The 12,016-nt window shown below is 38.9% G+C and overlaps 1 protein-coding gene across 7 annotated transcripts in view; it reads right to left on the bottom strand.

Moving 5' to 3' along the window:
• The window catches only part of OPHN1 (oligophrenin 1), a 630,229-nt gene that overhangs the window by 400,370 nt on the left and 217,843 nt on the right, over positions 1-12,016 (bottom strand). For all 7 annotated transcript variants that reach the window (XM_043895949.1, XM_043895948.1, XM_043895943.1 and 4 more), the window contains exon 4: positions 933-994. In XM_043895949.1, the coding sequence (XP_043751884.1) occupies positions 933-994 (62 nt within the window). The remainder of the gene's footprint in view (positions 1-932; positions 995-12,016) is intronic.

Raw genomic sequence — 12,016 nt, 5'->3', positions numbered from 1 at the left:
TTGTATATGTGTCATTAAGCATTTGTCAAAAGCGATAAAATATTCAACACAGAAACTGAACCCTAAAGTAACTATGGACTTTAGTTAATAATATTGTGTTCATATAGGTTCATTAATTGGAACAACTGCAAGTTGTTAATAATAAGGGAAACCACACAGGCAAGATGTTAATAATAAGAGAAACTGTATGGGGAGTGGTGGCAAGGAGAAAGGGAGTACAGTTTACCTTTGAACAGTGCAAGTGTTAAGGGCATAAGTCCCAACCCTGTGCTGTCAAAAGTCTGCATATAGTCTCACAGTCAGTCCTCCAGTATCTGAGGTTCTGTACCCATAGATTCAACCAAACTCAGATCATGTAGTACTGTAGTATTCATTGAAAAGTACCCACATATAAGTGAACTCACAGAGTTCAAACACATGTTCAAAGGGCAACTGTATATGAAATCTCTTTGTATTTTCACTCAATTTTTCTACAGAACCAAAACTGCTCTAAATATCAAAGTCTACTAATATTAATGAATTAGATTTTAAATGTAAGGGAAAAAGTTATCACATAGATATAAATTAAAGTATCACATGTTTAAATGTAAACATATATAAATAAACTCACTGTTTCTAAAAGCAGGTAAACACACAAATAGATAATTTGTTTAAGAACACTGAAGACCACAATTTTTGTCAATATGTTCAACAGCCAAATATAATGTCCTCTCAAGTCTTATCTCGCTGAAATGAATACAGTGATTTCCCTTTAAACTCTCAGAATGGGAACTTGAGATAGAATAACCAAATCAATTTCCAGTCTTTATAGTACTCAGGTAGTAATGAGACAGAAACTCAAACTAAAAGTATCACTCCAAACAATGAAGACAGAAAAAAAATCCCCAAAGTCAGCCATGATCTTCGCTCCAGGCCAAGTGTTAATGACCTACCATCATCATTCTCTCATTTTCTACTTCGTTGAGCAATTCAGCAAATTCTTTGAAGGATTCAGCTGAAAGAACAGAATAAAAGATAAACCAAATTAATTATGGTATTTGATGGGCAAGTAGGCAGAGGTCTAAGGGAAAAGAAGTAGAAACCAGTGCCACAACCCAATGGCACCACTACAGGAAAGTGTCAAATCTAAGGACAAAAGAAAAAAAGCTCAGTACCTATTCAATTCAATATTGATTTCTTTTTTCTCCTCTTTTCTTGGGGGAATGCTCCTACCTCAGCTTTTCCCTCCAGTTTTATTGATATATAACTGACACATAACATTCTGTAAGTTTAAAGTGACTTTGACAAGTGCTAAAAAAATAAATAAAAGTTAAACATATAGTTACCATATGATTCAGCAATTCCATGCCTGTGAATATTTGCAAAAGAACTGAAAACATATCCAGACAAACATTTCTATACAAATATTGTTGACTGTTTTATTCACTGCTGTTTGTTGCTCAGTCCTTCAGTATGTCCAACTCTTTGCGACCCCATGGACTGCAGCACATCAAGCTTCCCTGGCCTTTACTCACTCCCGGAGTTTGCTCTAACTCGTGTCCATTGAGTCGATGATGTTGTTCAACCACGTCATCCAAGCCCTCTTTTTCTTTTCTCTTCAATTTTGACCAGCATTGGGATCGTTTCAATGAGATGGCTCTTCTCAACAGGTGGCCAAAGAACTAGAGCTTCAGCTTCATTCCCACTGATAAATATTCAGGGTTGATTTCCTTTAGGATTGACTGGTTTGATGTCCTTGCTGTCCAAGGAACTCTCAAGAGTCTTCATCAGTAGCAAAGATTGAAAGCATCAAACCTTAAGCACTCAGCCTTCTTTATGGTCCAAATCTAACATCCTTACATGATTACTGGAAAAAACACAGCTTTGACTATACGACTATTGTCAACAAAGTGATGTCGCTGCTTTTTAATATGCTGTCTAGGTTTGTCATAGTTTTTCTTCTGAGGAGCAAATGTCTTTTAATTTCATGGCTTCACTCACCGTCCACAGTGATTTTGGAGCACAAGAAAACAAAATCTACTACAGTTTCCATTTTTCCCCATCTATTTGCCATGACGTGATGGAACCAGATGCCATGATCTTAGATTTTGAATGCTGAGTTTAAGCCACCTTTTACACTCTCCTTTTTCACCACCATCAAGAGGCTTTTAAGTTCCTCTTCATTTTCTATCATTATAATGGTATCATCGGCATATCTGAAGTTATTGATATGATTCTCTGCAATCTTGATACCAGCTTGTGATTCATGCAGCCTAACATTTCGCATGATGCATTCTGCATAGAAGTTAAATAAGCAGGGTGACAATACACAGCCTTGACATACTGCTTTCCTAATTAGAAACCAGTCTGCTGCTCCTTGTCTGGTTCTAACCGTTGATTCTTAATCTGCAGGCAGGTTTCGCAGGAGGCAGGTAAAGTGGTTAGTATTTCCATCTCTTTAAGAATTTTCCAGTTTTCTGTGATCCACAAAATGCACCAGTAAAAAATGAAGCAGGGCAAAGGCTAACAGAGTCTTGCCAAGAGAATGCACTGGTCATAGCAAACAATCTCTTCCAACAACACAAGAGAAGACTCTACACATGGACATCACCAGATTGTCAATACTGAAATCAGATTGATTATACTCTTTGTGGCCAAAAGGAGAAACTCTAAACAGTCAGCAAAACAAGATCACGAGCTGACTATGGCTCAGATTACAAACTACTTATTGCGAAATTCAGACTTAAATTGAAGAAAGGAGGGAAAACCACTAGACCATTCAGGAATGACCTAAACCAAATCCTTTATGATTATACACTGGAAGAGACAAATAGATTCAAGGGATTAGATCTGATAGAGAGTGCCTGAAGAACTATGGAAAAAGGTTCGTGACATTGTACAGGAGGCAGTGATCAAGACCATCTGTAAGAAAAACAAATGCAAAAAGGTAAAACAGTTGTCTGAGGAGACCATAAAATAGCTGAGAAAATAAGAGAAGGTAAAGGTAAAGGAGAAAAAGGAAAGATATACCCATTTGAATGCAGAGTTCCAAAGAATAAAAAGGAGAGATAAGAAAGCCTTCTTCTGTGATCAATGCAAAGAAAGTAGAGGAAGAAAGTAGAGGAAAAATAGAATGGGAAAGACTAGAGGATGCATCAAGAAAATTAGAGATACCAAGGGAACATTCATGCAAAGATGGGCACAGTAAAGGAGAGAAATGGTATGGACCTAACAGAAGCAGGAAACATTAAGAAGATGTGGCAAGAATAGACAGAAGAACTATACAAAAAAGATCTTCAAGACCCAGATAACCATTATGGTGTGATCACTCACCTAGAGCCAGATATCCTGGAATGCAAAGTCAAGTGGGCCTTAGGAAGCATCGCTATGAACAAAGCTAGTGGAGGTGATGGATTTCCAGTTGACCTACTTCAAATCCTAAAAGATAATGCTGTTAAAGTGCTGTACTCAATACACTAGCAAATTTAGAAAACTCAACAGTGGCGACAGAACTGAAAATGGTCATTTTTCATTCCAATCCCAAAGAATGGCAGTGCCAAAGAATGTTCAAACTACCACACAATTACACTCATCTCACACGCCAGAAAGTAATGCTCAAAATTCTCCAAGCTAGGCTTCAACAGTATGCAAACCGTGAACTTCCAGATGTTCAATGTATTTAGAAAAGGCAGAGGAACAAGAGATCAAATTGCCACCATCTGCTGGATCATCGAAAAAGCAAAAGAATTACAGAAAAACATCTACTTCTGCTTTATTGATTATACCAAATCATTTGACTGTGTAGATCACAACAAACTGTGGAAAATTCTTCAAGAGATGGGCATACCAGGCCACCTCATCAACTTCCTGAGAAATCTGTATGCAGGTCAAGAAGCAACAGTTGGAACTGGCCATGGAACAACAGACTAGTTCTAAATTGGGAAAGGAGTACGTTAAGGCTATATATGGTCAACCTGTTTATTTATCTTCTATGCAGACTATATCATGTGAAATGGCAGGATGAATGAAGCACAAGTTGGAATCAAGATTGCCGGAAGAAACGTCAGTAACCTCAGATACACAGACGACACTATCCTTACTGCAGAAATTAAAGAGGAACTGAAGATCCTTTTGATGAAAGTGAAAGAGGAGAGTGAAATAGTTAGCTTAAACTCAACATTCTAAAACTAAAATCATGGTATCTTGTCCCATCACTTCATGACAAATAGATGGGGAAACAATGGAAAAAGTGACAGACTTTCTTTTCTTTGGCTCAAAGATCACTGCAGATGGTGACTGCAGCCATGAAATTAAAAGACACTTGCTCCTTGGAAGAAAATCCATGACCCAACTAGACAGCATATTAAAAAGCAGAGACATTACCTTGCTGACAAATGTCCATCTAGTCAAACCTGTTTTATCCAGTAGTCATGTTTGGATGTGAGTTCAGTTCAGTTCAGTTCAGTTCAGTTCAGTTCAGTTCATTCACTCAGTCGTGACCGACTCTTTGCAACCCCATGAATCAGAGCACACCAGGTCTCCCTGTCCATCACCAACTCCCGGAGTTCACTCAAACTCATCTCCATCGACTTGGTGATGCCATCCAGCCATCTCATCCTCTGCCGTCCCCTTCTCCTCCTGCCCCAATCTCTCCCAGCAACAGGGTCTTTTCCAATGAGTCAACTCTTCGCAAAACATGGCCAAAGTATTGGAGTTTCAGCTTCAGCATCAGTCCTTCCAATGCACACCCAGGACTGACTTCCTTTAGGATGGACTTGTTGGATGTTTTTGCAGTCGAAGGGACTATCAAGAGTCTTCTCCAACATCACAGTTCAAAAGCATCAATTATTCGGCGCTCAGCTTTCTGTACAGTCCAACTCTCACATCCATACATGACCACTGGAAAAACTATAGCCTTGAGTAAATGGATCTTTGTTGGCAATGTAATGTCTCTGCTTTTTAATATGCTATCTAGGTTGGTCATCACTTTCCTTCCAATGAGTAAGCGTCTTTTAATTTCAGGGCTGCAATCACCATCTGCAGCGATTTTGGAGGCCAAAAAAATAAAGTCTGACACTGTTTCCACTGTTTCCCCATCTATTTCCCATGAGATGATGGGACCAGATACCACGATCTTAGTGTTCTGAATGTTGAGCTCTAAGTCAACTTTTTCACTCTTCTCTTTTACTTTAATCAAGAGACTTTTTAGTTCCTTTTCACTTTCTGCCATAAGGGTGGTGTCATCTGCAGATCAGACGTTATTGATATTTCTCCCAGCAATCTTGATTCCCAGCTTGTGCTTCTTCCAGCCCAGCATTTCTCATGATGTACTCTGCATATAAGTTAAACAAGCAGGGTGACAATATACAACCCTGACATACTCCCTTTCCTATTTGGAACCAGTCTGTTGTTCCATGTCCAGCTCTAACTGTTGCTTCCCAACCAGCACATAGGTTTCTCAAGAGGCAGGTCAGGTGGGCTGGTATTCCCATCTCTTTCAGAATTTTCCACAGTGTATTGTGATCCACACAGTCAAAGGGTTTGGCATAGTCAATAAAACAGAAATAGATGTTTACCTGGAACTCTCTTGCTTTTTCGATGATCCAGCAGATGTTGGCAATTTGATCTCTGGTTCCTCTGCCTCTTCTAAAACCAGCTTGAACATCTGGAAATTCACGGTTCACGTGTTGCTGAAGCCTGGCTTGGAGAATTTTGAGCATTACTTTACGAGCATGTGAGATGAGTGCAATTATGCGGTAGTTTGAGCATTCCTTGGCATTGTCTTTCTTTGGATTGGAATGAAAACTGACCTTTTCCAGTCCTGTGGCCACTGCTTAGTTTTCCAAATTTGCTGGCATATTGAGTGCACAACTTTCACAGCATCATCTTTCAGGATTTGAAATAGCTCAACTGGAATTCCATCACTCCATCCACTAGCTTTGTTCATAGTGATGCTTTCTAATGCCCACTTGACTTCACATTCCAGGATGTCTGGCTCTAGGTGAGTGATCACACCATCGTGATTATTTGGGTTGTGAAGATCTTTTTTATACAGTTCTGTGTATTCTTGCCACCTCTTCTTAAAATCTTCTCATTAAGTCCACACAATGTCTGTCCTTTATCGAACCCATCTTTGCATGAAATGTTCCCTTGGTATCTCTAATTTTCTTGAAGAGATCTCTACTGTTTCCCATTCTGTTGTTTTCCTCTATTTCTTTGCATTGGTCACTGAGGAAGGCGTTTTTATGTCTCCTGGATATTCTTTGGAACTCTGCATTCAAATGGGAATATCTTTCCTTTTCTCCTTTGCTTTTTGCTTCTCTTCTTTTCACAGCTATTTGTAAGGCCTCCTCAGACAACCATTTTGCCTTTTTGCATTTCTTTTCCGTGGAGATGGTCTTGATCCCTGTCTCCTGCACAATGTCATGAACCTCCATCCATAGTTCATCAGACACTCTATCAGATCTAGTCCCTTAAATCTATTTCTCACTTCCACTGTATAGTCATAAGGGATTTGACTTAGGTCATGCCTGAATGGTCTAGTGCTTTTCCCTACTTTCTTCAATTTAATCCTCAATTTTGCAATAAGGAGTTTATTATCTGAACCACAGTCAGCTCCTGGTCTTGTTTTTGCTGACTGTATAGAGCTTCTCCATCTTTGGTTGCAAAGAATATAATCAATATGATTTTGGTGTTGACCATCTGGTGATATCCATATGTAGAGTCTTCCCTTATGTTGTTGGAAGAGAGTGTTTGCTATGACCAGTGCATTCTCTTGGCAAAACTCTATTAGCCTTTGCACTACTTTATTCTGTACTCCAATGCCAAATTTGCCTGTTTCTCCAAGTGTTTCTTGATTTCCTACTTTTGCATTCCAGTCCCCTATAATGAAAAGGACATATTTTTGGGCGTTAGTTCTAAAAGGTCTTGTAGGTCTTCATAGAACTGTTCAACTTCAGCTTCTTCAGTGTTACTGGTTGGGGCATAGGCTTGGGTTACCGTGATATTGAATGGCTTGCCTTGGAAACAAACAGACATCATTCTGTCGTTTCTGCGATTGCATCCAAGTACTGCATTTCGGACTCTTCTGTTGACCATGATGGCTACTCCATTTCTTCTAAGGGATTCCTGCCCACAGTAGTAGATATAATGGTCATCTGAGTTAAGTTCACCCATTCAAGTCCATTTTAGTTCGCTGATTCCTAGAATGTCGACATTCACTCTTGCCATCTCTTGGTTGACCACTTCCAATTTGCCTTGATTCATGGACCTAACATTCCAGGTTCCTATGCAATATTGCTCCTTACAGCATCAGACCTTGCTTCTATCACCAGTCCCATCCACAACTGGATATTGTTTTTGCTTTGGCTCCATCCCTTCATTCTTTCTGGAGTTATTTTGCCACTGCTCTCCAGCAGTATATTGGGCATCTACCGACCTAGGAAGTTCCTCTTTTAGTAGCCTATCATTTTGCCTTCTCATACTGTTCATGGGGTTCTCAAGGCAAGAATACTGAACTCATAAGCCATGCTGTATGGGGTCACCCAAGACGGACGGGTCATGTTGGAGAGGTCTGACAGAATGTGGTCCACTGGAGAAGGGAATGGATGTGAGAGTTGAACTATAAAGAAAGCTGAGCCCTGAAAAATTGATGCTTTTGAACTGTGGTGTTGGTGAAGACTCTTGAGAGTCCCTTGGATTGCAAGGAGATGAAACCAGTCAATCCTAAACGAAATCAATCTTGAATATTCATTGGAAGGACTAATGCTGAAGCTGAAACGCCACTATTTCGGCCATGTGATGTGAAGAACTGACTCATTGGAAAAGACCCTAATGCTGGGAAAGATTGAAGGAAGGAGGAGAAGGGGACGACAGAGGATGAGATGGTTGGATGGCATCACCAACTCAATGGACATGAGTTTGAGTAAGCTCTGGGAGTTGTTAATGGACAGGAAAGCCTGGCATGCTGCAGTCCATGGGTTTCCAAGAGTTGGACATGACTGAGCAACTGAACCGAACTGAACTGTCAGCCACACAGTCAAAGGCTTTAGCGTAGTCAATAAAGCAGAAGTAGACATTTCTTTGGAATGCCCTTGCTTCCTCTGTGATCAAATAAATGTTGGCAGTTTGATCTCTGGATCCTCTGCCTTTTCTAAATCCAGCTTGTAAATCTGGAATTTCTGAATTCACGCACTGTTGAAGTTTAGCTTGAAGGATTTTGAGCATAAGCATGCTAGCATGTGAAATGAACACAATTATAAGGTGGTTTGAACACTGTTCATAATAGCCAGTAAATGGAAAGAATGAAAGTATTCATCAATTGCTGAATGGTTACACAGTTGTGACACAGCTATACAATGGAACAATTTGAAGCAGTAAAAAGAAACAAAGGATTGACACTCAATATAACATGAAATAACCTTGAAAACATGCTTGGTCAAAGAAGTCAATCAGAAAAGTCCACATATTATATTATTTTTGTTTAAATGAAATGTCTAGAATAGGCAACTTCATAGAGACAGGAAGCAGATCAGTGGTTCATTGAATGTAGGGGGAAGGTGGCAATGGGGATTGATACTAAGGATTTGTGGCTTATTTTGGCAGTGATGAAAATTATTTGGAATTCTATGACAGTGATGTTTGTACAACTTTCTTCAGATATTAAAAGCCATTGAGCTGCACATTGAGCTGCACATTTATTTTTTTTTAATTTATTTATTTATTTTTTCAGTGGGTTTTGTCATACATTGACATGAATCAGCAATAGATTTACACGTATTCCCCATCCCGATCCCCCCTCCCACCTCCCTCTCCACCCGATTCCTCTGGGTCTTCCCAGTGCACCAGGCTCGAGCACTTGTCTCATGCATCCCACCTGGGCTGGTGATCTGTTTCACCATAGATAGTATACATGCTGTTCTTTTGCAACATCCCACCCTCACCTTCTCCCACAGAGTTCAAAAGTCTGTTCTGTACTTCTGTGTCTCTTTTTCTGTTTTGCATATAGGGTTATCGTTGCCATCTTTCTAAATTCCATATATATGTGTTAGTATGCTGTAATGTTCTTTATCTTTCTGGCTTACTTCACTTTGTATAATGGTGAGCTGCACATTTAAATGGCACATTTTTGTGTAAATAATATCTTGATCTATAAAATAATCATTTAGCCAAAGCTCATTTATAGGCATCCTTAGTATGGCTGAACTTTGAAGTTTTTCTTCATGAATAATGAAGCCTTATTCATTTTAAAAGCCTAGCTATTGATAGTAGCAGCTCCTCTAACTCTGTTCAATCATCTGTTCAAATAGTATTTAGTAAGTCATTTCTCAGTTACCTCCACCTGGAGGTGCAGTGCAGACATTGTGAGAGTGGCAAGAACTTATTGCTGCAGCAAGATGGATCTGAATTTAAAACCTAGTTCTACCATTTATTTTCTGTGTGCCCTTGAACAAGTTGCTTAGCCTCTCTGAATCTTAGTTTTCTTCCACTCAAATTAGGGATAATTACATGTACCTAATAAATTCATTGGGAGGATTAAACTCTGAATCAAATGGCTTGACAAAATTACCTTTCAGGAAATTACAATTTTCCTTTAAATGTTCCAATATTAAAGATAATAACTACGTTTCCTCTGTAGGCAAACTGATCTTCCCTTGAAAAGTGCCAGAATAACAAAAATATCTCTCTGATTCCTTTTGTAATATAAAGTATTTGGATACAGGAGATCAGTGAATATTTTCATTTTTCCTATTTATTCTTTCTGATTAGGGTATTCTTCTTAATGCTTGGTTTGAGATTTAATTTTTCATATTTACATTGATGACTTCCTTAGGTGTGTGCAGCAACTTAAGCCCCAAAATAAAGAAATGCCATTGTCTGATGTCCTGAACTTATCTGGGTTTTTATCTTCTAATTCTCTATCTTGTCCCCTAACTTAGAATCCTCCTCATCTCTTCAGTTCAATGCAGTAGTTCAGTCATGTCCGACTCTTTGAGACCCCATGGAATGCAACACACCAGGCTTCCCTGTCCATCACCAACTCCTGGAGCTTATTCAAACTCATGTTCATAGAGTCGGTGACGCCATCCAGTCATCTCATCCTCTGTCGTCCCTTCCTCCTCCTGCCTTCAATCTTTCCCAGCATCAGGGTCTTTTCCAGTGAGTCACTTCTTTGCATCAGGTGGCCAAAGTACTGGAGTTTCAGCTTCAGCATCAGTCCTTCCAATGAATATTCAGGACTGATTTCCTTTAGGATGGACTGGTTGGAGCTCCTTGCAGTCCAAGGGACTCTCAAGAGTCTTCTCCAACACCACAGTTCAAAAGCATCAATTCTTTGGCACTCAGCTTTCTTTATAGTCCAACTCTCACATCCATACATGACTACTGGAAAAACCATAGCTTTGACTAGATGGACCTTAGTTGGCAAAGTAATGTCTCTGATTTTTACCACATCTCTTACCACATCTATTGTTCTTTCTAACATACCACATGCCTTTTGGATCTACAGTCCCAAAAGAGCTCTTTAGGAACCCAAGAAAAAACAAAAGCAGAATGCAGGAAGATGGTTTTAGGTTTAATATGAAGGAATGGGTTTTTAGTGAGGTCATGCTGAAAGTGAGAAATGGCCTGCCTCAGGAGAGAATGTGACCTTGTCAGTTAGGGTGGGTTAACAGTCCTAGTCAAACTGTCACTAGAGGTTTTCCGCAGATGAGGGTTGCTCAGTTTTATAACTGTGATAGTCCTGGGCACACCTAGAGAAGTTTGTTAACACTATTATCACTAGAGGTGTGTGATCAGGATGGCTGTTAATGGATTTTGCATGAAGAGCTACATAAAACCATCTGAGTGGGGAACACATATATACCCATGGCTGATTCATGTGAATGTATGGCAAAAACCACTACAATATTGTAAAGTAATTAGCCTCGAATTAAAATAAATTAATTAATTTAAAAAATAAACTAAAAAAAAGAAATAAGACCATCTGAGTCCTCACTGTTACTGTGGACAGACTCTGTTACTATTTATATTGGTTTTGTTTTGGACCTATTGTTCAAATTCTGATAGAACTGGGTCAAGGAGCTGATAGTTAAATATAATAAGAAAAAGACAAATATCAATCATCTTTTTTAAATTAAAGTTTAAAAATTAAAACAAAAAAAAACATAGAAAGAACAAGAGACCAACTGGGATTTATGGTTCTCTGTACTGCAAGAATAGAGTTTTATTGTTTCTGTCATTTTCTTTTGTTCAATCATTTTTTTGTTTCAATATAAGAACACACTGTCAGGTAATTAAGCTTTATTTCCTGGCTCAGCCTCTGGGTGTTCACTTCTACTTCTGTATTGTTTCACACAAACTAGGCTTTTTGAAACTTAACAGATGGGTCTAGGTATAACTGTTATGAGGAAAGATGAAGTATTGCTCCCTAGATTATTCTAACATGCAGCCAGGGTTGAGTATCTGCCTTACATTCTAGAAGGAGCAAAACTAACATTTTAAAAAGAATTTTGTGGGTGCCTGGAGTTATGCATGTATTATCTTATTTAATCACAAAGCTTCCCTGGTGGCTCAAATGCTAAAGAATTCACCTACAATACAGGAGACTGAGTTCAATCCCTGGATTGGAAAGATCCCCTGGAGAAGGAAATGGCAACCCACTCCACTGTTCTTGTCTGAAAAATCCCATGGACAGAAGAACCTAGAAAGCTATGGTTTCAAGAAGTTGCAAAGAGTTGGACACGACTGGATGACTAACACATTGAACACAAACATGAAGTAACTCTATGAGATGGGAATTATTATTTCTAGGTAACAAACGTGGGTCTCAGAGAATTTGAGTAACTTACCAAAGGTCACAGAGTTAGTAATTCATATGTGCTTTCTATTCAACCACAGTGCTTCTAACACAGGAAAAATGACACAATATTTTACAAAAATTGTTAGAAACTAATTGTTTCATTCCATCTTTATAATGACTATGAAGTAAAGATTAGTAATATCTTTGTTTTATGGGCAAGGAAATTGAGGCATGAAA

Source organism: Cervus elaphus, chromosome X (assembly GCF_910594005.1).
Source record: "Cervus elaphus chromosome X, mCerEla1.1, whole genome shotgun sequence".
Taxonomy (NCBI): Eukaryota; Metazoa; Chordata; class Mammalia; order Artiodactyla; family Cervidae; genus Cervus; species Cervus elaphus.
The sequence above is the reverse complement of the archived record's forward strand: the minus strand, read 5'-3'. Positions and strand labels throughout refer to the sequence as shown.